Raw genomic sequence first — 26,816 nt, 5'->3', positions numbered from 1 at the left:
ACAATGGGGGTGGTATTATAATTATTTCCGTCAGTGTATTTTCTTTTCCGTTTTGCACAGTTGGTTGATTCGTTTTTTGTTTTATTTGCATAGTTTTGATTTTGTTTTCCTCTTGCTAGTTTATGTATGTGCTTAACCTGCTTTTTGTTCTATGTACAACGCTTAATATAAACTTTTTGTTGTATGTACAAACTAATGCTTGTTATGCATTCCTTGTCACAAGTATACGGCAGATCTCGCTAATTAAATGTACAATTTTTTACAGTATGCAGTTGTAGCAAGTAATAGTGGTAGTGATAGTTTTGGTAAAATATCGCCAACAAATCACCAACGAAGCGATGTTGTTTGAGTCTTCCAAAATTACCATTTGAAATACATTCAATTCTATTATCGTTAGCTTAGTAGTGTACATGAATAAATACGTTTAGGACACACAGCGGTATCGAGTCTCGATCTTATGGGTTAAAAGTAGTCCTTTTTTAAAGTGATTTAGCGTCATGGAGTCTATTACTAAGATTCCCCCCCCCCCCCTCCCTCCCCTACCGTTACAAACAAACACACATACAGAGAGAAAGCTTCAATTTGATGCATCTAAACATTTACTAATACTTACTAACCACCCTACACTAGCACTTCAGATCAATGTGGATGCATACTTAACGCTGGTGTAGCTTGACGTTTGATAAATACTCATTTTTGCGTTTGAAAGTCACACGCGATCACATCCCATTACGGTACTAACCGTACTACGTCTATCTTACACTTAAGCACCTTACTAACCCTATCCCGATTTTATTTTGATCACCGTTTTTTTTTTTTTGCTTGCTTGTTTTGTCAGTTACTGCCATCTCATGCGCAGCTTACGAAGCTAATAGGAATACGTTTGAACTGTGTTCCTCACCCGGAGTTGGGTTAGAGCCGGCTAAACTACATAAATAATGTGTCACTGTGGCTTAACAGGAAAAAAATACCCCTAATGACTAAGTTACGCAAGAAGCAGACAATAAATAAGTGTACAGTGTACATTATCCCTTTGTGGATATTTAGTGAACTCGTAGTGAGCACAACAGTGATACCTTGTGCAGAAAATGAACTAATCTGACCTCCAATATCTTTAGGTTCATCACTAGGTTTAGGTTAGGTGCCATCCCCCCCACTATCTATTTACAAAACATTTCGCATTCCCTTAAAACTTTCTATTGTCCCGCAGGTGGGCCCGCTTCCGGCGGATCTTCTTTTCACATTTGTTCCACCAGGTCCGCTTGACGCACACCGTTTCCGGCTTCAGCACGAAACACTTCATCTGGACGATGTTGAAGAACAGTTTGCCGACCAGATTGGCATCACTGGAGTCAGCCATTTTGAGACAGGTACGAAATCTGAGTGCAGAAAAAAATACAAACAGGTAAGCGGAAAATAAGTTATTGATTAATTTAGTTTTAGTTACATTTTAAAATATTCTTTTGAAAAGAAAGAGAAACAGAGAGAAAACAAGAGACACGTCGCAAGACTGTTTTTTTGTTGAAGCTGCAATAAAATGAAACAAAAAAAGACGAATTAAAACAGACAACGTAAAATGGCATAATCCTCCTCCCCATATCTTGCTGGCGATATTGGAACTCTTGTCCCATAAAACACCTAATCACTTTATTGCACATGTTTGATTTATCTCGCCAGTTCGAGGGAAAGCGCATGGACATGCTTCACCGATCATCATCCTCCCGGCGGAGTGTTAGCTGATGTGTTCACATTTCTATTTTTTGTAGATCTTTAGGATGGTCTTCGAGATCGATTGCGGATTACAAAATTGAACAAGAGGACAGCAGCAATAAAGATTACAATCTTTGAGAATTTCGGCTCTTCTTTTTCGTTATTGCAAGTGTCGATGATCTATGACATGTGACATTTTTATTCGGTTTCTTACGGTGCATAGAAATTGGAGACAAAGGAGATGAGCAACAGATCCGACAGAATGTAATTTCTTAAACGGATTAAAGTCTAGATAGCTATCAACAATAATTGATGCATTCAAGATGAATTCCAAACAGAATGGATTCTTGGTTTGCACTCAAAAGCGTTTTTGCGTTGTGAAAAGTGAACCGAAAAAAAACCCTACAAAGAAATCCGTCATGGTGTAAAAGTTCACAAGTGAGGGACAATTGAACACACTAAATAAATCTTTACCTTTATGGGACATCTTTAGGAGACGAGTCGGAAGAGAAACTACTGCTGGAAATTTTACACCCCAAGACAGCTTGGGCGCATAAGGAGAGCATCATCAAGATAGGAACTCTCGAAGTTCTCAACTAAATCATCAGCCCACCATTTTGGTGACCAACGTTCCAGCAAACGGCGAAAAAACCATTGCGCAATGCGATTTTATGATGCGAACGAAGTAATCGCCATCACAGGCCTGCCGAACGCATAAAACTGCCATTAGCACTCATTGAATTGGTGGTGCGCTGTTCCCTCTATCACTTCCAAAAAGGGACAAAAATTACGACTAAACTTCTCGCTAGCCGGGAAGCGCGCACATGTCGCGGAACATTCGGCAATCATTGCAATCGAAACCGAAGCAATTAACGTGCTTCAAGCGCGTGTGTCCTGTGACCGGCATTATCGTTGAAACGAACGTTCCTCGGTTCGGATTAATTTATGTGGTAAGTTGGTGAAGCATATACAACCAAACACATCATTACTTACAAAAAAATAAATTCGTGTCGGAATTGTTTCACTCATTACTGTTGTGGCTCTTTTGTAGGTTAAAAATGATATCTTCAACATCGAAAGAAGTATCTTCTGGCGGGATGTCGTAATTTAACTTGACCATCGTTCCCAACACCAAACCCTGACAAACACCTCTAAAGGGGTTACCGAAAAGGGGTCTGCCGGTGACATTTTTATGGCAGAAAGACTCATCTCCAACTATAAAGACCACGAAAACGAATGTCGTCTTTGATTCAACTCGTTCTATGCACCATGTGCTCTGCCGGTTCTTCGTTACGTGAAGGTGCGAAAAAGGATGAACCTAGCAAGGTGAGTCCTTGTTACATGCACATTTAAAAAACAACTCCCACTGGCTACACTTGCTCCCCAGGGTAAAAAACATCCTTTTTGCTATCCGTAGAAAACGGAACAATGTCACAAAAAGAGGACAAATACTTCCATTTTCTGCAACTTCTGGAAGGTGGGTTGCATGACGCACTTCGCAGTTCCCGGTGGCTCCCCACCAACATGGCTTGTTACAAATGCTTCTGAAATGCTCCTCCAAAATGACGCTCTTGCACTATAAAATGAGTTCGCACACGGACGTGAAGGTGGTGATTTTAATTAAGATTTAACGAAGAAATTGAAGAAAAAAAATGCTCCTCCAGTTTTAAAGAGCGGAAGCCACAGAAGACAAGATGAGAGACCATTTAGCGACACACTTGAAGTGGATAAGCGTGCTGGTGATTGAATGGTGTTTAAAACACTGGCAATGATTCGCGCGTCTGCTTTGGCAGCTAATGTTGTGTTATGTTTTATCAGCCAGTTGAACCACTTGAAAACGAAACGAAAGAGATATTTCGCAAGCAAGTTATACCCCGCAGTGAGTCGCATTTCTCGATGAGTACATTTACAGGGGTTTTCAAGTGAATTTGTGTAACATGTATGGCAACTGCAGCAAAAGCTTTTATTTTTTGTCGAGCAAATCGGTCAACCAATCGTTCAATTTGCTCGTGCATCGTGCTTAAGGATGAGTTAATCTGTCCCGGTGTAACTGCTTATGACTGCACAAATGATGGATATAACCTGGCTAAAATTTTCATATTTGCATGCTTAAGTCTTTAAGACCTCATAATATGAAAGCGTTCACTTTAAACTCTAAAATAGGCGATATTGCATCAAAACCCCTGTATTATCTTTTGAGTGCATCCATTATTGGCCCATTTTTCCTAGCACCATTGATTTCCTAATGCCACGCTTCAACGGTTTTGCAATTTATTCGACAGGTAGATTATCTACTTTATTTAATTAAGTCTTTGCCACGCTTTATTCCTCAATCTGAATAATGCGTTCCCAAAAAGGCACGGAGGTGAGAAGACTATTCCGTATCCGAATTTTCTCACAATTCAGTCTGTTGTTGTGCATCTTATCTATCGCTGCAATTTCAGGCGGGGGTTTCAATTCGAGCACGACTCAATCGTCCCGGTACAGAAAAGTACCCTAAATACAATCAATCAAACGTACCGAAAAAAAACCCAACATAGAATACACCCATTTCTCGATACGCACCACACACTAATAGAATATGACAAATTTATCTATGATCTAGCGCGACCGCAAGGGACCGAACCAGCTGCTGCTATCGACGGTTGCAAGCCTGGCGTGCGTGTACGTGTGCTTTGATGCTAGAGGGAAGCGCAATCCCTGCTCCGATTTGAAGTGTGAGCATCGACAGCCGAAGGCCAGCTCTAAAGCGGGTCAGTCAAGAGGTTCGGAAATCAATGACAGATGTCCACTTTTCAGCCCTTTGCGGCTGAGCACGGTGCCTCTTGTAACAACACCGTACCCCGGCATGTGTACGGTGGCCGTTGCCAATCTGGCAAATTACCGGAAACAGTAACAGACGTACGGGGGGGGATACATGGTTCTAGGCGAAAGATTTTTCTCCTCAGGAAAGTGAGGAAGTTTGGACGAAAATCGGAAGAGGAGGTTACATCTTAACTGCACTCGAGAATCGCCGCTCGAGTGGTATCACTTTCTTGCACGCTTTCGCCAAGTATTAACACGCTAGGCCTACCAGAAAGTTCTTCCACCCCCGGATATTACACTGTAACAAATCGGCAAAAGGGTCGGGTTCCTGAAAGGTGCTACCAGGCCGTATTTATGCGAAACCATAAATTGCAGACACAATGGTATAAGACGCGCGTGTGTGTCTGTATCCGGTGATGGCAGACATGGAAGGTTCAAAAATTTTTGCCGGACCAGAGCACAACTGCGCACTTAACCAGCATGGGCAAGATGCTGCTTAAGAAGATGATTGATATGCACACACTGAAGAAATCAGTTCCGTCCCCTCTCGACACCTTTCAGTACACTTGATACACCATCCTGTTCGAACAAAAACCCGATACGATCGTGACAATTAATTCCCATTCTTGATCAATTTGTACTTCTTACAGATAAAAATCATCATCTACGCGCCCTGGTCAAGGGACGGATAGAACAAATCGGTTCCGAATTCCAGTGTCCAATGACATTCTTACTTTCATTCCTTCTAACCGCCCCAGCTAGATATCGTATTGCCTAGAATATATCTTGCCTAGCTTCTCTCCTAGAAGCTGACGGCACATAATTGTTTCATTGCAAGACTAACTCTTTCTTTCTTCTAGAGTGTCTGTAAGAAGCACAACAGACCCAAAAAAATAGAAGAAGCGGAACCAGAAAAGTCAATCCCAACCTCCAACAACGGTTCCTAATCGAATCTCCAAACCAGAAGAATATAGAAGATACTCCAAGTGCTCATGAATTGATTGGTCCCCAAATTATTAATCTGTTTGTTTTTCTTCTATTATCTAATGGCACTTCGGTTTTCTTCTCGAACCATCACATGAAAAATTGCTCGTAATAGTAACCCACATATGCGATGGGGGCATCGGGAAAAAATAATAACCTCAACTTAATCATTACCGGTACATGTACATGGCAAGGAATCAACTTTAAGCTTACTCCTACATCAACGAGCTGTTTAAGGGAATACATATCAAAACAATAATTAAAAAGAATTACATTTCCTGTTGGACAGCTTCATGAAAATGGCTGTCGCTCTCCGTAAACCAAACGGATATCGTTGACGGTCTAGACAAGCTTATCATAATTTATCAATGGAGTCATGCGAGAACATCTCATTCCTTGCGTGCTCACTATACAACCATTCTCCATCACTCATCTGCCAACGGCGCTTTAAAATGGACCTGTTGAAAGCGGATGAACCTTATGACATGGCCCCCGGTACGCACATCCTGCTGGGCAATATTGGTAAAAAGAAATCTTCATCGTACGGCGCAAAGTTGCCACCAACCAGGTAGTTGGACAAGCATTTCTCGTTATTCTATTTAGTCAATCAATTCTCGAGACTTACTCCAAAGTCTCAATACTGCTTTAAGCGGCGAAGAGAGCAAGGGTCCAGAGCAAATGGCGCCTTCACACGGCAGGAGGGCAAAGCATAACTAGGACCAAGCGCGTCAGCAATAAAGCTGTAGCCAGGGTGGTGCATTACCCCTAGAACTTGGGTACTCACACACACACACGCAAAAGGTTCTTTGTCCAGTTCGTTTGGCCCGTCGGTGACTTTCGATTTCGGGTGTGAACGAAAGGGCCACGCATCATTAAAACCCCGGAGCCTTGCAAGTCCTTTTGCTACGAACTTCAGAGGAAAAAGAGAAACCTAAACAAATACCCACCACGAATGCTGTGGACATGGTCGATTTAGTAGAGGGAGAGTTCATAAAAAAGTAACAGAGTGTTTGAAGCATTTAAGCATCCGTTTTGTTTGGAAAAATAATTAGGAAAAAAAGGAAACTCTATGTGTGGTACGTAGAATTCCAGTGGCCATTTTTGTTCTCCTACCCAGCCGAAGTTATCGAACGAACGTCTTGGGTGTGTGTGTGTGTGTAAACAAATGCGTGTGAAACTGTGTCAATCTTGCTTAACGATACGCAATGTTACATATTGACCTGATTTGTTGTATAATGTCCGTGATTCCAGGGATAACAATGGTGCACTACTGGAGTGATTCCCCTCAAAGAACGTTGCAAATCGTGCGTAGAACTAGGGAAATAATTAGAGCATTAGGATAGGCGAGCCCCCAACGCAAAGTTATGCGTTAATTGACCAAAATCTGACAGTGATGAGCATTTTAGTGAGGCCAATTTTCCGCCCATTACTTGCCCTTGGCTATGGGGAGAATTCAACCAATTCATCAGTATAAAAATGTTACATTATTACATCGTTAATGGAAACGCTTTACATCTCTTTTATCAGGAATTCCGATGCAATAATCATACCGTTTTGAATTGAAGCTCTTTTTCAACCTTTGGTAAGCTGTCGAAAGTATGATCAAATCCATTAGGGCTTGACGAAGGTAATAGATCTCCGTATCGGAGATCTCAAAGTTATCTCAAGACCCAAAGTTCGGCGCATATCAACCACGTGAATATCTCATCAACATCAATTCAGACCGGATCGGACATATCGGACACATACCGAAAAAGCGCCTCAACTGCAGACGGCCGAGTGGGAACCGAAATTCTCACCATTCTTACACGGTGGCATTCCTATTAAATGCTCCCGATCAATCAGGCGGCAGCGAAGAAGTAATCGAAACCTTAACGGTCGGAGGCGACCGGAGCGCGTGTGGGGTTCGTGGTGATGTTTCAATTTAATAAACCTCAACCAACTACAGCGCGATCCCAATCAAACGAGCGGGTGCAACGATTTGTAAAATCGACAGCATCATTCATTATAATCAATTTTGATTATGAATTCGATCCCGTTTCGGAGCGCAAGGAACGACCTCCGGTGAGTTAATAAAGGACTGCCAATTGCCGTGTGAGTGCAGGAGAAAGGTTATTAATCATTATGTTGCGCCCGTTTTTTACTTTACTTTTAGTGCTACAAAGTGCTGCAGCCGCTGGAAAGTAACAGCAAGAAAACTAAAAGATCGGAAGCTGTACATTGATCGGAGTGGGTCCGCCTTCTGCGCATGAGAAGGTTATGTTTAAGGCTGAAAAAATGACCAACTTGGTGCAATATTAACATCGTAAAGCGGACAATGGCGCTGCACATTGGCAGGCTGTTGTTTGAAGGCTGTAAAATAATGGCACATAATAATATGGGATCGCGATAGGATCTGCTCCACCGTTCGTTCGTACGAACAGGTTCCTCCCAGTTACCTCTCGTCGCATCCGCAGTGCATTAGCGTGTTGACGCGCCAGTTAAACAGATTGTACTTCGTCTCGAATCCCAATATCCAGAATGGGCAGGATAGGTCGTGCTGGCGGCAGCACCGATCGGCCTTCGAGTAGCCGCCCATTTCGACGTAGTTGCGGGCACTCCAGCCCTTGCCGCACCATTTTGTGCCCGGGACGCGCAGCATGCTGGACAGGTCACGTCGCTGTCTGTGAGTTTTGGAAGGTGTGAGTGGAAAGGGGAAAAATGTTTGAATATTTGATAACGATTTATGAAGCTTTGTACTAGAAAGAGGGATCGCCGGTTCGGTAATGAGAGGGTGTTGATTGGAAGGATTGTCTTGAAAGGATGTTGGACGAACGTTCGGGGTTGACCATCATTTCTCATCCGCAAAAGGGATATGGAAGGATAATACCGGGAAGGATGATAGGGACAGCAGGCACACGTGGCACGTAACATCACTTCCAGAATATCGACCTTACGATCGAATCCTGCTGTTTCTCGTTTTAGCACCGCACTGTAAACAACCTTTAAGACCATCACCACACACCACACTTCTCAGCTGCCTTGGGCTTACCTGACGCAATGCTGGAAAATGCTCAGCTGCTATATACGGTTGATGATGCACCACAGCTCACTGTAGCAGAAACGGTAGTAGCGTTATCTGGATGGGATGCCGGACCCAAAGAATCATTCCTGCAGTTGTCTCTTGTTCGCTCTATCTCTCTATCTCTCAAATGGTTTCCAAATACCCTTAAAGACTTCTGGCCACTCGCGATCACAACTAGGGAGAGATGTGATCGAAGAAACAGGCCATACCTTCCCCTCAAACTAACCTCATATCGCAGCTACAGTGGCTGATCGTGAACGGCCGAAAATTGAACAGCTCCCAACTGGTGCCCATGGCCGGTATCATGATCTTGCAATGGTCGTGCTTGCGGCAGCACATGTCGGCCCGGGATGCGCCGCCTAGCTGGTGATATACGGAGGCCGAATGACCTTTCCCGCACCATTTCGTATTCGGCGACAGGAACCAGTCGGATACGGCACGCTTGTGCCTGATCAGTACCGCCGCATGAGTGGAAAGCGTATTTTCATTTTTCCACATTGCAAAAGTACGCGAAATGACGCGATGCGCAAGGGTAAATTGTGTAAAAACGATCGTAGAGAGAAGAAAAACGAAAAAAAAAAATATGAAAGTTAATTAACTTGAACCACAAGTTACAGCAGGGTTACGTAAGCGTGCTTACTAATAAAAAAAGGAATTAAAACAGTGGGTAAGCATTTATAATCCAAAACACCTTTGCAATTGATATGTGAAAACGAGCAAGGGTTAAGAAGGTGCAGCTTAAACCAGGAAATGTTAGTAGAAGCGCAGGGGATTAGTAGTTAGGAAGTATTAGCAATGTGATGCTTATGCTTATTAGATTGCGTTAGCTTGTTTATGAATAAGGATGTTATTTTTGTCCATTTAATTACTATTTATCAATTATTGTTTTGTTTTATAATTCATTTTTACATTTTGTTTTTCTACTTTGCTTTTATGAATGTTTAATTTTTCTTGTTCTAAATGAGTAGATCTTGAATACGTTTTATTTTGAAATAATTAACTTTTTTTGTTCAATTCTACTTTTTGCAATAATCAATATCCATTTGCATTAGAATTTTCTACAGTCACTTAAAATTTCATTCATCAGTTTATTATTTGAAGCAAGTAAACTTTTATTAAATGATTAAGATTTTTACCAAAACATTTAAAAATATATTATTTTGTTTCAAAAGTAATCAAATTATTACTAAAAAAAAAACAAAAAAGCAAAATAACTGCTAAATAATCCGATCGAAAAGCTTTGCAACACACTAATATGTCGCTTCCGAATCCATTGCGCACCGGAAGGCGAGAACTCAAAACATTCCGATGCCATTTCTTTGATAAGAGAAACAATCAAATACCGCAACGGTCCGCTTACATCGTTCGATGATTAATCATCCCCTGGGAAAAGGGGTAGAGCGGGTTTGCCAACAACAACCGCCCTGTCGAGCTTTCGTCATCATCGTTCATCATCACCCGGAAAGTTGTTGTCTTTCTAATTTTTTTTACATCTTCCTCTTTTTACAGATGCAAATCAAATTCCAATGACGAAAGGAAGAGACATTAACATGGGATGGGAGCAGATGAAAATAAAGCCCCCTTCGTGCACGCTTCAACATCATTCAACCGAACCCAAAACACCGGTGGTGGTGATTTATGGTGAAATGCTGCTGCTGCGACTTCCACTCAAATCGCTGCAACATTCCGACGCACCCGTGCAACAGCCGTGTGACGGAAAGTGAAATGAAGGTGTTCTTTTTCCGGTTCCCTTTTCTGTTGTCGTTGGAGGGGGTCGTTGGAAAAAAAACGATACAAATGACAAAGCTTTCTTCCGGTTGATACTATCGTAATGTGTCGCGCGCCATCTCGCCTCCCGAGTGGACACTAGACCATTTTGCAACCATATCTGAGAGTTCCCGCTCTCACACTTTAGTTCGCGAACCATGGTGATGGAGGGTTAGTAATGGCACAACAACAAAAAGCTAGCACCGAAACAACAACAGCTCTGGGGCTTCGTAAGGTTTGCTTCGTGCATCGCATGGTGACTTAAACGAGCGGCAAGCAACGAACCGCGCGAATGATGTAAATTTTGTTCGCCCGACCCACCCGGGTTTTTTGCCTATTGGCATTGATCCGAAAAGCTTCCAAAATAGGACTTTTTGCCGAAACCGTGCAGGGAGAAGGCTAATGGAAATGTAGCTGCCCTTGTCATAATACGTGGTGTGGCGCAGTAAGGTCTAGAGAACGAACGGTGCGTTGTTGTTTTGGGGTGCATGCTAAAATGGAAACGATGTGGTGCTACCGGTGAAGAATTTTTTTTTGTGGAGGTGACGATGAGGAACTTCCCGTGAAACAAATAGGATTGAAGGGTATGTAGGGAGGGGGGGGTGCTTTGTTAGTATTTTGGGAAGAGGCCCAGTGTATCCGCTAAACGGCCAACTAATTACCTTTGCAACTTTTCGTTCGCTATCCGCTGATGTTCGGGATCGGCACTCTGCAGCCCTTGGGCAATTTGCTTCAGCTGCATGTGCCGCACATTGCATCGCTGCTTCAGTTCGTGAAAGTTTAGCAGCTCCAGCAGATCGGACGGGATGTCTTCCCGTGCATGGAGCGGAATGTACGTCAGATTGCGCATGCCGAACGCGTCGATGGTTTGGTGCGTGGCCGGCACACCGGCCGGAAACTCGAACATCTTGTACTGTAGTTCCACCATCTCGGGCGTAACGATGTCATGCTCGATGTACTGCTCAAAGTCATGGTCGGACACGAGCGAATGGCGGTGTGTCCCGGCAGTTGCACCGGGCACCCCATTAAACGGTGAGGTGAAGTTACGGGCCCATGCTTGGAAGAATTCACTGTTGAAGCGGCTTCGGAACTGGTGTATGAAAGTGCGCTGCCGGACGTACTCGCAGTCCATCATTTGTCCATCGCTGGTGTAGATGATCTGTATCAGATTCTTGTTGGAGACCATTTGCCAGAGTTTGAGCGTTTTGTTGGAACTGCAAGCGGAAGAAGAAAGGAACGAATCTCATTAGTTTGATTGCTGATGTGTTGTTTTGTTGCTTTATTTACAGACTTTACGAAAAATGGTTCTACGCAGAGAGGGAGAGGGAGCGACAGACCTTTGATAACCTTGCACGCTTCATAATCACAACTTGCGCAGGAACTAGTCCGTACTGGAAATTCGCACGAATGATCACCCAGCTTCGAGAACAAACCAGAATTCCAACCTACACACGCTGATAAGACCATGATCATCCTTGTACGTTTCTGCCCACGGTGACCTACATTATCTCAGACTGACCTAACCCGAACAGTAATGTGTATTGTTTTCGTTTTTTTATTCTAGAAAAAACAATGTTCACTGCATCCAGATTCGGACACAGGACCAAAATGGCCGGACTTTGACCATACGGCTGCATTCAATACTGCGTGAGCGTCAATAAAGGTGAGCCAATGGTTCGCTGTGCTTGAAGATCATTAATTCGGATCGATCAACAGCGTGGCCTCTTCCCAACACACGCCCTGTCTTCTCGCGCACTATCCTCATTAGGGCATCGTTTATGTCACCCAGTCACTCACAAATCGGTTGGGCTGCATTCGGCATTGGAATCCAATTAAAGCCCACGGAAGGAATTCTCTTCCAGCTTCAGTTAAAAAAAAAGTTGGAAGAAAGGGTTAGAATAATTTACAACCATCTTCAAGACGCAACCTTTTCCATGGCACCGAACAGCACTGATGAGATGCATACTCCAGCCTGTGGAGTGTTTTATTAGCGCGTTCTTTTTTTTTTTTTTTAGTGTCGAGGGTTTTCCATATTCTCCTGTAAACCCACCACAACCAATAACACGCCGTGTTGACAGTATGAAAATTTACAACCATCAAATAATCGCCGTAGGAATGAGAAAAAAGTCTCGCACGATCCACCAAACAACGAGGCCAAAACAAGCGCAAACGAATGCCGCCATTGTGCGTTGGATTGAGCGTTGGAGTTACAAAATCTCGTCCATCGGATTCGAACTCTAACAAGGTTGAGGTACCAAAAAGCAAGCGAAAAAATTGAACAAACGCGATAGCTATCGTCCAAGCGTGGACCAAAACCTCCCCATCTGCATCCTCCGTTCTCTTCTGGCACGACGGGTTGTAACAAGATGTCGTCACTATTTTATTGTATTTATGTACTCTCTTTGATGTACGCGCACACCGTATCGAAACGAAACGTCAATTGCTGCACATCGCAGCTGAAGCGTCCAGTGGGCAAAAAAAAACGGGAACAAAGCTCCTCCTTAACGCCCACTTTAAATGGGAAAGCGTTTAGCATGGTGAGCAAATTGGATAACTGGAGCAGCAAAAGGAAGCGAAAAGGAAAATGCACACAAGCAGTTTTTAGCCAAGAAGTAGCGAGGTTCTTGCTTCAGGAGATGGTGTAAAAAAGGTGAAAAGGTCAATAATTTTTTTATGCAAGCTTTTCTTATCCCTTCTGAAAATGTGGCTAATACTCGGGAGCTCTTCTTCCGGAGGGCGATTCTTCAGGATTAGGGAAACCTTTAGACAAATCGCTTGCTTAGATAAACTAACATCTGTTAGAATGCAAGATTTCGAGTTAAACGCAAATTTTAAAGTTCAATGTTCCTTACAGACTAACCTTAAAATTCTAAAACATTCCCAGAACGGAGAACCGTTCAGAGTGGTGCAATGTTTATTTGAATTTCCAAAAAACCGCACTTAAAGGACAGAACTGGAGCGAACCTTCTACCTCCAAAAAACCCCTAGGAGAAAGTGGTCGTTAGCAATTGGTCTCTTCTTCGGGATGCCGAGTCCTGGGTGGTAGCACAACTTAACGCAAATCCGATTAGGTTGTCCCTTTTTACATTTTAGATGCACACTCTGCGGGTGCCTGGACCAAAAATCCTCCCGACAAGAAATTCGGACCATCCTGGGTGACAAGTTGAGGGATGGTTGTCTTGCACATGTCACTCACCATATACATACCCGCACAACGTTTTCCGGCGTCTTGTGGTTGTCGCGAATTTCGAATGTTGAACCCGGCGGGTGTCCCCAAAAAATCCTTCCCCCTCCACCATTGTTGCGTACCCATAAACCTTGGTCAAATTGCGCGGGAAACAACCGGAGGGTATCGCTGCAATCGCATTAAATTACCTTGAACTCAACGGTGCGATTTTTTGTTTCGAAAGGAAAGGCACACACACACATGCGTCATACGAGAAGCGTGCTTATAACTCGCCTAGCAAACATACTGCTAACGGTTGCAGGAATGAAGCCAGCGGGGCGAACGCATGTGCCGATTGCGGAATGTGCGCAGGGTAGAAAGGTCTCGCAAAAATTTGTGCTTGCCTAAGCTGAAAATAGTAGTAGTAGCGTTTGGGTTTCTCTTCCTTCTCTCTCCCATCATGCTTCTATTTCTTCGGCGAATGAACTAACCCAACGGATTTATGTTGTTTTGCTTTGTTTTGCAGCGCCAAATCAATATCAGCGAAATTCCACCTTCGTAAATGGTGCGGTGAAGGTTAGGTTGCCCTCCCTCTACATCTAGAGGGAAGGAACTCATTTCAATCACCACCACCCGGAGCAACAGATGAAAGGCAGGGGTTCGTGTTTTTTTCGCTATACTATAAGTTTGCGGTTTCTCTCAAGAAATGATTCATAAAATTCGTCACTTCCTGTTGCTGGATGCTGAACACACAAAAAAAGACCTTCTCTTGATCGTTTTTCGGCGGAAGCACAGCCCTTTTTGGTGTTCAATTTCACCAGCGCTGATGAATAGAGGAGGCTTGTAGATCTAGCCCTCGTAATAATTCCGAAGTGGAGTAACATATAGATAAGCTTCACCAGCTAGCTCTCTTACAGCTTCTACCCAAAGACCCTATCAAAATTTATTTTTATGGCCCAATGGCCTCCAATAGAAGCTAGACAAGTCGAATCATCCACAAAGAACAAACTCTCGGAACGGGTTTGGGTCATTTCAGTATATTATTTTAAAGTGTCTATGTCATAAACAATAATTAATTCTTCAGAACTCTTTCGAAAACTTCACCCGAGATGCATCGATTTAATAACATTTACGATCTAGAGCAGCAATCGTTTGAAGTACAGAGCTTCGGACAGCCGACTTCCAGTTCAAAGAAGTTTCCCATCGTGAGATCTCTCCGGCACACTTCCGCCAATAATCATCAATAATAATCGATTGAGAAAATCTCTTCGGCGCTCACTGTGTTCTGCCCAAACCAAATAAACAGTCCTGAAGCCGTCTGATGCGCGCCAGACACCGCTGCATCGTTGCATCTGTACGGGTGTTTTTCCGTTTATTTTGATACGAAATGCACTACACTAGATCGGTGTAAACGCAGCACCAAAACGTGCTTCAAGTGTGCCCGCCCCGATGCCAACCACGTGTGCGTTGGCCGAGAACTTCTCATCTAGCGGGTCCATGTGCAAGAAGTGAAATTCTCTTCTCATTTGTTTTCAAACAATAACTGACACCATCAGTCCGTTGCGTGTGACGAGTGACAACTAAACGATCAACTTGTTTGTTTGATTCTTCCAAATCTCTACCAAGAGCACACACGATCCTCAAGAAAGCAGCTAAGACGAGCCTGTCACGGGACAATTAATTAAAGTCGAACGAACGCTACCTTTGCCTTCGGTAAAGATTGAAAAGAAAGGGTCTTTCGTTTTCTTTCCGCCTTTTTTCGCCTATAGACCACCTTTTTTCGATAATGATGCGTATAGGAAGGTCGCTTCGATTCCCACTGCCGCAACTACTGTGGGACGCGTACATTTTATCCGCCCGAAGTTGTTCTCCTGTTTGATGAACGGAATTTTCAACAACAATCTTCGTTCTTCGACACAGATATTGTACAGAGCATTAGATAGAGCATTCTGCTCTACCGGCCTGCTGAAAGCAGAAGAGTGTAGCCAGGGTATAAAAATAAGAAAAATGCAGCTAGCAAGAACCTGCTACCTACGACAAATCTCAGACCCCAAGTCGTGAGATATCCGAGACGTAAATTAAGTAATCGTTTTACCACGCACCTCATCACACGGAGCAGCGAACTGCACAGCACAGGGTGTGAGTTAATAAAAATTTAGTGATACAATTTATTGGATAATCCTTGGCTTAATTGTCCGTCAAGCTTCGGGAGGCTTAAGATACACCGATCCGTGCGTTAAAAACTGAGCTCTGGAGATCTGGAGAAATTCTAAGCCGGGGCTGTTGTTTTTGTACGCTGTTCAAGCGTGTCAGCTGGTGACACTTTGGGAAGATGTTAATAGTGCATCGAGCGGGTGTAACATGGAACCCTAGAACATCCCGAAACACGATAATATGCTAACATTTAGAAGCTGGTGCGTTGCGACACACCTTCGCCCGGAATGGGCGAGATTAGATCGCGCGCTTGTCGGAATGATAAACGATGGCACATCCGAGGGAGACATCGCCCAAATGGACACTAATCGTTATTGCAAAGACACCCCGTTGACCGTTTGGATCTTTTGACTCCGCTCTACTGGTGAAGTTATTGAGAAAGATCCTCCTCCGCACGACAGTAACAGCTCGTAAACTGTTTTGGGCAAAATATGATCTCCATTCTGCAGCATAAGGTTATGCAAATAAACCCTCATCAAATCATCGTCAGGTCAAATTGTGTGTGTGTGTGTGTGTGTGTGTGTGTGTGAACTAGCGCTTCCTCCTATCGAACCTGACAGCAATAAATTAGGTAAGTTCGTCACCGGCGCACGTGACATTGTCACACCGTTTAATCGCTTGTCAAAACATCTGATCAACCACGTGAACCGTTCTTGTTTCGTTCTAGCCATAAATTTCCAAAAAGAAAAAGCCGTTGCTCCAATGCACTATGTTCCCGTTTTCAACATTCTCCAAACATCGCAAAGTCGTCTCGCATTGCTTCTTGGGGTAAAGACTTGAAGGAAGTGCTTTGCAACACACGACACACACACGCATGGGGTTCATACGGCCGGGAGCAACATCAGTCGTGTTGTTTTCTTCCCCTCCTATTGCATGTATAAATAAGATAGCCAACATGCGTGGCACTGAACCGTACTGCGCCGGCCGCATCATACCAGCTCGCAAGGCGTGAGAAGCAGAGCTGAGAGCTCTTGCGTCCCTTGTCAAAGTACAATACCTTCCGGACATTCGAGTCGCATCACGTCCCAACGGGTCAAAAAATGTCTGCAACCACACACATGCACGCTCTTGACGGACGTTTGGTGGACTTTCCCCGAAACCCGTAGCGCCATCCACGCTTTGATGCGAAGTTAAGTACTCATTTCTGAATTTTGCACCCCCCAAAATATCCGCAGCGAATGACTTTTGCTTCAATATATTCTTTTTTTATTTGTTTGACAGTCCGAAAACTGAGCGACCTCTCGGCATCCTATTGAGCCGGCATACTATAATTAGGCAGTACGAATTTGGCAGCAGCAGCAGCAGCTACGTATCCCTCCTTTCCGAGATGCGCCATGCTTTCATTGAAGCGGTATTTCTTTTTTTCTGCTTTTAGCTACCAAGCAAAGGTGTACATTCCAACGTACGGCGAACCGTCTGCTAGACACTGACACCGTGTGGAGAGCACCGAAAAGCTGCAAAAGAAACACCTCGAAGAAGTTTTTTTTGCACAATTTTCTCTTATTTTTCCTTTCTGCCAACGCGCGTCGGAAAAGTATCGTACGATCGTACGATCGTGACGTGACTTAGCTTTCAACGGATGGGGTCTTGGTTTGGATATGTGATACGGCGAGGTGCTACCACAGTGCTTCCGAGTGTTGTTAAGGAAGCGGACGTCTGCGTTGCTTCCTTGGCAACGATTCTAACGCACGTACCAACTCAGCAAAACTAGCATTAAACCACTTTCCTATTGGGCTAATGTTGTATCATTACGTTCCGGGTGGTTCTACCCGCACGTTTGCACAGATGAAACAAGTTATCGTCGAATCTGACACTACTTTATACGTCAGGAAGAGCAGTAGCACCCACATGGAATTCCCACCCGACGCTAATCTGACACCGGGACCTTCAAGGAATGATGGCAACTCCCAGGCGACAATTATTATTATTGCGAATTAAATTAAGTGTAAATCTGCCTAATCTTGTACATCGTCTGCTTGCAGAGTCCCAAAACAAAAAAAAAACAGCGACGCTTCTCAGAGGGTGAATTGCCATATCAAATTGCAAACAAAAGATACAAATTTGCTCCGTTGCATCGTGGGAAGTGTACGAGGGTAATGAAAGTGACACACGTGACATCCACACCCTGTCCCCTTACTAGGGACAGAGGAATAGGCCTGCATAAAACTCTACGTACGCGCGTCGGCGGTACATTAAGGGCAAAAACATTCCCCGACTTGCTCTACTGTTCATTTCGCTAAAAGTCCTCCCCGGTGTGGGAGAATAGCGAAAAGTGGGCTAGCTAGGAAATTGCTTTTAATGTTTTCATTATCCTCCGGTCCCCTTTTTTGGGATGTATGCGAGCACGCAGCAGCACGAATGCTCTCCCAAGCATCATGGTGACATTAATTGTCCCCTTTTGCCGCTGAAGAATCACTGAGGTAGCACAATAGCCACCATCAAGCAACCTCATCATCATCATCATCATCATCCGTCGCCGGCTCGGCGACGTCATCTGGATCGTTTTCCGCATGGAAAATGTATCCCCCGAAAAAAAGGATCAAAGACGTGGAAGGAAAAAAATGGCGAAGGGCGTAGCTGTGCAGTGCACGCTCCGACCCCGCATTATTATGCAAGGGACAGATGCAGTTGTCCGCCAGTCGAAAGACACATGGGATGGGTAAGATTTGTTTAACTCTTGAGAGAACCTGTTGGTGAAGCTGCTGGAAGTTGGTTCCGAGCAAACAACAATACCCAACTACCCTTGTTTGTCACGGGAAGTCAACGAGCTCTGATGGCATTGGAGCGGGTCAAGTGTGTTGTTCCACTTGCACTCGGCTGTCCGCAAGGTGTGTCTGTGTGTTTAGAGGTATGCTAATAACCAGAACTCATCACGCGACTTATGTCGCGTGTGTCTTCGTTCTTTCCAATGAAATGTCTCTTTCTATAGGGCCCTTATTTGGGTGATTCCTTAGCCCGTCTTTCCTAGATCATTACTAATTGAGCTGTTTAAGAAATAGGCTCCCAATCAAACGACTCAGTTTATCGAGTGGATTTTATTCATCGATTTATGTTCAATAAAACTTGTCGCCAGTTTTTTTCCCACCCGAATTAACCCGTACTGCTGCTGTCCACTTGATTCATGATTCAAGTACGGCATCATCAGTTGATTGCATGAATGTCAAGGTCTCTGGGTTGAATGCGACTTAAGTCAATCGCACTTTCCCATTACTTAAGCCACTCCCTAGCGAGTACGTAAGCCATCTTAGGAGTGATAGGAGAAGCGACGTGAGTGCTCTGATAGACATTTCTGAGATGTTCCTGGACTAGTGGGAACAACATTCGATTACCACCAATAAAACCGGGTCAACTGATGGGACTTTCGAGTGTATGAAATGTTGCTAAATTGCATAAAGACGCGAATCGATTGACTGGAGAATGACAGCTGTTGCTATCGCTAACGCTGGACAGAATGGAGTTTTTGAGACAATATCTCTAAATTGAGTTAATTAAGAATCAAATGGCGATGGCATGTCAATCAACTCGTAGTATATTGGCTCTCTTTTTTAGCTAGAATTTTGCACTAAGCTTCCCAGAAGATCACGCCCCGATCGAGAAATTGTACAACTGTGCAGCACCATTAGGCATGTGGCATTTACAGTTGGCCACTAGCGCCGTTACTGCGATCGATATTTTTAGCGCCAGTACGGGAAGATTTCTTTTGGGGCTTTTTTCTTCGGTCTTCCCTGAACACATTATGGGAACTGTTAAGACGTCGGAAGACGAAAAAACCGTTTGTAAACAAATCTTCGCAACGACCACGCACGACGACGCACTGCACATAGAGGGACTTGCAAGCAGAAACCTCTAGCACGACAACAAACTTGCAAACACTTCTTTCGTTCCGTCTCGATTGTCTCACATTGTGTGCCTTCGGTGGTACATTTTGTAATAACTCGTCTTGTGATACATTGCAAATTTTCGCTTGACCTTACCACCCTCGGATCCCTTACCCGGGGGCGTCGTTACCATTATGCAATCGCGGTCTTAAGGGTTGGAGTGGCGTGAGACTGACACAATACACACAGACGCACACACGATTTACTACAGTGCTCTTGTCACTCTCTCTCTCTCTCTGCACACACGAAACGACGTCGTAAATTGTCGACGCCTTACGCGAACGATCGAATGATCTATTTTCACCGTGTCGGTGGCGTTTTAAAAATAGTTCCAAATTTGAAAGAGATTCGCGTTTCCACGAAGGCAATCCTCCCCGTTGTGTGTACTATTATATTTTTGGCGAATCATACGATTGTAAACCGGTAATTAGGTGTGTGTGTGTCGGTGGATTTGGCCGTGGCACTACTAGTATAGAGGGCGCCACCGCTATGGTCAATTTGACATGTTAGTATACCCTTTGCTGAGTTCATCATCCAGACAGAGACAGACATTGGACACGGATCCTGACAAGATTCTGTCCCTCGACAAGCTTGTTCTTAAGACCATTTACACTAACTTTTCCGCCCTGCATAGTTGAAGAGAAAATCCAATCCAAATCGATGTCACTGCACATACCACCCAAATACCCAATACCTAGGCGCAATTTGACTCTTGTTAGTGACTTCCCAGCTTCATGTAATCAATCCACCAATTCTAGAACACTTCTTTTACCTCTTCATTCTATCACCAAATCATGTTCTTCTCCATTTCAGTTCCAACATTCTCATCTTTTCCATTCATGCTCATCGGTCAAGGTGAACTGCCTAAGCCAGCATCGCGCGGGCAGCCCCAACCTCGAATCGCATCAAATCTGCGCTCAATAAATGTTTCTTTTATTTTCATCAACATTCTTTTGCAGCAACATCATGCCACCACGCGGAACCGATCGAAAAACCGCAACTTAACGACCCTATCGAAACTCTCCAACCCGGCACCGCTTATCAGGTCCTAACCTGTTTCGCGGGCATGTGAACCATAGAACGGAACGCGCAAAATCACGCCACGCTGGTTCGAGTTTCAGGTTCGAAGCAGGTTTCTGGTAGCGAGGAGGCCTTCCAAAAAGAAGTCGGAACTTTTCACAATTCCGACCGTCACACATAGCCGATTATCATTCAAATGTATGCACGCGCGGGTTCCGCTGATGGTACGACTGATCGATAGACGTTCTATTTACCCGTTGTACGGAGGCACCAATTGAAGTTTGGCCAACAATTTGGAAGTCGAAAGAGAGAAAACTGCATACAATATAACGCAGTAGCGAGGCTCATACGGTTGCTACCGGGACCAATTTGCACCTATTTCAAGAGGTTACGTCCTTCTCCTTACATCTACAACAACCACCCCCGACACATCTATCCTGTGGGTGGCTCGGTTCGGGTCCGGTCAATTAGGCAAGATTTGCTAATTTCCTAAAAAGCCTCCAACTGATAAATCTCACCAAACGGGATAGAAATCTTGACACCAGTTTAAACTGAAGGACATTCCATTTCTCGAGTAGGTAGGACTAACAACCGGAACGTCCGGATTTGGTCAACAATTACACCCCGCACTCTCTTCACGCTTGTAGAGGGAGGAAGTACGAAAAACTTTGCTCCACAAATTGCATTCCGGTAGGCCTTTATCTTGTATGCTGGCACCAACCGGGAGTGCATACCGGCGACCAGTGATGATGACACCTATTAAATGCTCACTCCCCTCCGGTGGGTACTAATCGACAAAAATGACACTTCAAACTCGTCCATCATGGGGTTGACATTTTAAGTGTCGGAAGTCCAACTTCCGGACATTCGTCTTTGCTCTCCATTGGGAAGGTGTCGGAATTTCGCATGTCCATAACTAAGGAACACGCATTTGAAATCCTTTTTGCCATATCTCCATATGTTTTGGCCTTCAGCGGGGTACGAATACTGCATTAGCATTTGGGCAATCGATATACGATAACTTACCTATTATCGGCTAGACTCGTCTCCTTTCCGATGACGCCATTCCAACTGATGCGCCGCTCCCGTTCACCATCGTTCAGGTAATCGATGAGAATATAATTGATAGCATTCATGAGCTTCTGTTTACCAGCATCATCGCCACCACCACCACCACCACCTCCACCATCACCGATGCTATCGAACTCCTGTTTCGTCACCTCCCGATGTAGATGATGTCGAGTGTGATGTGGATGGTGATGATTGTTTACACCGGCCACAATGCTGTTTGTCTCCAGCTGTACGGATCCGGCCGCTGTCAGCAGCAGTAACGCCAACACGGTCACACACGACCTGAGGGCGGTTAGGACCGATTCTAGCCGGGCCTGATTCGCATGGTTGTTGCAAACATTCACTGTTGACATTTTTGTAAGGTTGCCGGTTGTTGGTAGACGAAACTTGCACAAGGACACCACCACTCCCTTACACTACTGGACACCGAGGGCGAATCTGAAGAAAAGAGCACAATACGACAAAAAAGGCTTTAGTAACTCGAAACTAAATCACAATTTTAGCGTCTTAAAATTTACTAATGAAAGTCCTTATTTTTTCTCATTTTAGGTTAATCATTTCAACAGTACAACCTACTCCAACTTTCCACGTTTTTACAACAAAAGCGTAATGCAAATCCGCTGATGCACACTACAAGTTGTGGGAACACTACACGGCCACCCCCTGTCGATCACTCTACTAGACCAGAAAAACACACACAAACGCTAATTGGGCGTAAAATTAGCTTCTTCGCGTACTCGCCCGGGTAGAACACCAACTCGGAAGAGACAGGTGTACGCTCTCTCTCTTAGCTTTCCGATTACACCAAACGATTATCATTCACTGTTTAACGGATTTTTCAAATCTTTTTAGCGCTGCAGCTAACTTACTTTTTGTAGCTGATACGAGGAACACTGCCGGACACACGAGAACTGATATCCTGCCCGTAGAATAGCCACGTACACACAGAAAACACGGTAATCCAATCAATCTCAGCGTCACCAGAAATCGAATCCGTTTGCCTTCAAAGATTGACCAATATCGGATAACCCAGCCTTCGATCCTAGTGAAGTGGAACGCTCTCGAAATTGCTAAACAAATTGGAAAATCGGTGAGGAGAAACGTTTCATCGATACGCTCCCGATGGCGTGTACGCAGACTGGCGGCAGACAGCCGAATAATGCGCCAGCGATTCGAGACCAACGTGTCTTATACGAACTTGCAATTTTGCCAACGGTCGTTGCTTAAGCCTGCACAACTACACGCGCATAAAAGCCGAGAGCTACCGGCGAAGCCCGGTGCTACTCTTGACGGATCGCAGTCTCTACGCTTGGTGCGAGCATGAGCATGGCTCAGGTGTTTCACCCGTTAGCACGAAACGATGACGTAGGTTGTCTTTGGTGTGTTTCACAAACAGGGTGGCCTAAGGGAGATGATCAGAACGAGTGCGACCATCTTCAGTATGGTGTGGAGAAACCATTCATTTACGTCAAGATCTTTGATCATTTAAAGCAGCTTGCGTAGATTGTCGACATCTTTCCTCCTGCAGAGGTAAGTTTACCTAAGAAAATTGTTCAAACACAATTGCTAATGAATCGTTTTTCTTTGCTTTTAGGATGCAATTAATAACCGATCTCCGAACTCATTAACATCGAACGGATATTCTACATATTTTTGGAGCGATCTACAAAAAATACTCATCATTAATTAGACTACAACTCGATACCTTCGATGGTTATAATTAGTCTCAAACTGCTTTGTCACTATCAGATGTTCAACAGCGCCTCACCAAATCGTACCCACCCTGTGACAAATGGCCACTTGGCTTGGAAAAGTTGGCTGTTGCCGCTTAAGCCTAGCATTGCACCATTTACAATTTACAGCTGTGTGTGACGCCGAATCAGCTTTAATGCGTACTTTCTGTACCCGTGGGTACCTCGTCAGATAAGAGTCCAGCGGAAGAAAAAAAAAAATGCGCGTGTCCTATTACGTGGCCCCACTAGTAAATGGTTCTGCAGAAGCGGTTCACCATACCAGTACATCGGAAGACGAGCTTATCTTATCACTGCTGCCTCAACACGATGTAGTGTTTTTAATGGCCTGTTTCTGGTACTCGCATCAGTGGTCATCAAAATTCCCGCCTGAAATTGGCCACCTAGCTGGGGCAATCCCCTCCGTTCATTCGATTCGCAAGACCCATTGAGAAACGTCCGTCCCTCCGAAGGGGATACAATTGTTGGGGATGTCAGGCCACGGGGGAACTGTTTATCAACGTGGTACTACACTATCTAAGGGCAATTTCTCGGTACGTACACACCGCTGGCATGATTGTGCACACCTTGAATGTTTGTTTTCAACTCCTCAGACCAGGCCTCCACGAGGCACCTCCGGGTTCTCACGGTCCGGTACGTCGTTGGTACCGTCCGCGATTCGTGGACTTCAGACGATAAAACACGATCGCGTGATTATGGCGAACGGCGTTTGTATATGTGTTTAAAATCGTACGATTCATGACGTTGTACCATTCACCGGCCCCACGAGTTGCGTACTTGACCTACCGTGGCGCTGTATATCTCATTTCGCCAACTCACACGGAACCGGTCGGTGACGTGGAGCTACGTCAGCTTGAATTCACCAATGCATAGAGCAGGAGAGAACCAAGCGAAGGTGGTCTAGCCGGTCAAAATACAGACTTGCTTCGTTTTTCGCATCGACGATCAGGTAGCTCTCTGATCGAAGATGGAGAGCAAAAACTTTCCCGATCAAGCGCACCAAAAAAAGCGCTACAGATCGGGTTTGATGACGACTGATCAGTTCAGCGTTTTTTTTTTCCTTATTTCTCTCTTCTGCTCTTCTCAGCGTCTGCCGTTTGCTCTCATTTGAAATGAACGTTAAAAACGATCGGGCCAGTTTGAGAAGTTCGCCGAGACGCACACCAGTACACGTACAGGATGGATGCAGACAACGTAACGGCTGTCGGCAAAGATCGCTAACCGTATTTAGAAGCAAGCTTTACCTTCGGGAGCGAAAATATGAATGATCAAATACTGGTCATCACCTGATCTTTTTTTTTTGCGAACAATCCGCTCAACCACAATGTTTATACCTGGGCTTTCTTGTGAGTCACGTTAAAGGTAGTAGCCATAACGTTACGGTACACCGGAAACATCGTACGATCGGTGTTTGTTTAACATCATGATGATGCATCATCAGACAATTCGGTATAGCTGTGAGTAAGAAGCCGATTACCGAGAGCTTTTGCACCCACACCTGAGTGCGGTGAGTTCATATAGCGTGATACGCCTGTGACGCCATCATTCTAGCAAAGTCTCGTGCGACCTTGCCTTGCCTTGCGTCGTTCATAGCGACACTTGCCGGACACCTCTCACTCCCCGTGAGGCAGTGTCGTGTTTACAATTACACGCCATTCGCACAACATCTGATCGGTGTACAGTTGGTTTCGAGTAACCGGGTACGCGGCAGTGATGCGAAACTTTTAATCGCCAGGGTGCAATAATACCGTTGCAGTTAACGATCTTTTTTTCTTTAGGATGATCACGTATTTAAAATTGCCTTTTGGAGACAACAGAGGTACTGTAAGGTGTAAAAATAGCTCAAAAATCATTGTAGTCCAGTCTATGGAAACAGCATCCAATAACCAGTCCGTCTGAGTCAGATTGTTGACGATCGGGTAAGTCTGACTATCTGATTAATCTTCTATTTTTCCCGTTTTAGATCACGATTTACTCCCGGCGAAAGTCGTCGATGATTCAGCAGCGTTTGCATATCTTCATGGAAAAAATTACGGTATAGAAATTATTGAGAAATGCACAGCACAACATCACACTTAAAATCCACGCTGATTGCGTGGATTTTAACTACTTCCAAATCGTAACTCAATGGTACAACTGTAAAACACTTATTTGCGCAACTTGTGTTGTCGCATTCTGTACCTCGTGCACTGCAATTAGTATCTAATTTGTGCGACTTGCAATGTCACGTTTCCATCCTCTCTACCCTGTTTAACTGCGTACGCGATGATGAAAACAAACTGATAAGTTCTAACCTGCCGGCCTGCCCGACCACCGATCCGAGCCGCCCCTTGCCACTTAGTTTGCAGAGTGTTTGCAGGGCTTAAGTTTGATTGAGTGATTGGCACAACCAATGCGTTGCATGCAAGATGCGATCAACAAACCCCCATAGGGAGGTGTGTCTACACACCCCGGCCGAGATGATCGTAGGTCATACACGCTGCAAGCAAAACCATTTACTGGTGGAACAGCAGCAGTAGCAGTGTGCGTCCGTCCGTCACGCATTGACCCACAACCGTGGACAGCTTCTCGCGTTACCCGACAGACGCGGGCGCCATTAATCGTCTGTGCCAATTATGACTCTATCAATTTGGCGGATTGAGCAAACGATACGTCGTAGCGAATTCACTGGCGTAGGTGTTATGCATTTAATTGCCGGCTCGTGCCCGGCTGTGATTTCAGTGCCTGCAGAGAAGAAAAGTGTTTTCGTACAAAAGGCAGGAACATTTTAATGCTTTCTCGCGATCGCGATCAGCGATTGATCGATGCAATTAATGCAAAAGTGCGATTTACCATTCCTTGCCTCTGCGGTCCAAACCGATTATTTCAAGCTTCTTCGGTCAAGCTTTTTAAACACATTCTATCGGCAATTTGTTGCCCCGGGGTGTGGGATGATTTAAAAGAAAAGCGGCAAATGTGAGTTCCGTCTTCATCTACCTCCAGAGACCGCTGGGGGTGCGATCGTTGCGTGGGCATTGGAAATGTAAGGAAAATCTGCCCGCTCATTCCTTGCGCTAATATCTTTGGAAAATATTATTTGTCGTTTGTCGCTAGCACCGCAGGACATCACTCAAAGATTATGAAGGGCGTTAATATGCGTTTTAGTGATTAAAATATTGCGCCTATGCGAGAGCCGATGTACACCAATGAGCGATTCAATTAGGAGGGCTGGCACACTAATTCAAAGAGCCCAGCCGACAGTGGTCTCGTAGGCCGTGGAGTAGGTTTTTTTTGTTTGAGAAATGGCAGTAATTATATAATAATATGGGATGAAAGCTTGATTTTATTGAATGTTTTCATAGCTGCGTTCAATCATAACGGTTGAATGTGAGCAGCCGTCCTTCGTA

General features: G+C 44.5%; 1 protein-coding gene across 1 annotated transcript; it reads right to left on the bottom strand.

The window, feature by feature from the left end:
- Window positions 1-1,186: 1,186 nt before the first annotated feature.
- Window positions 1,187-22,032, bottom strand: LOC126567566 (uncharacterized). The gene is made up of 4 exons (XM_050223783.1): window positions 21,635-22,032; window positions 10,993-11,544; window positions 7,938-8,162; window positions 1,187-1,379 (listed from the first exon to the last, which is right to left on the bottom strand). Exons 1-4 carry the CDS (start codon window positions 22,030-22,032, stop codon window positions 1,187-1,189), a joined length of 1,368 nt encoding a protein of 455 aa, XP_050079740.1.
- Window positions 22,033-26,816: the final 4,784 nt, after the last annotated feature.

This window comes from Anopheles maculipalpis, chromosome 2RL, assembly GCF_943734695.1.
Source record: "Anopheles maculipalpis chromosome 2RL, idAnoMacuDA_375_x, whole genome shotgun sequence".
NCBI classification, from domain to species: domain Eukaryota; kingdom Metazoa; phylum Arthropoda; class Insecta; order Diptera; family Culicidae; genus Anopheles; species Anopheles maculipalpis.
The sequence above is the reverse complement of the archived record's forward strand: the minus strand, read 5'-3'. Positions and strand labels throughout refer to the sequence as shown.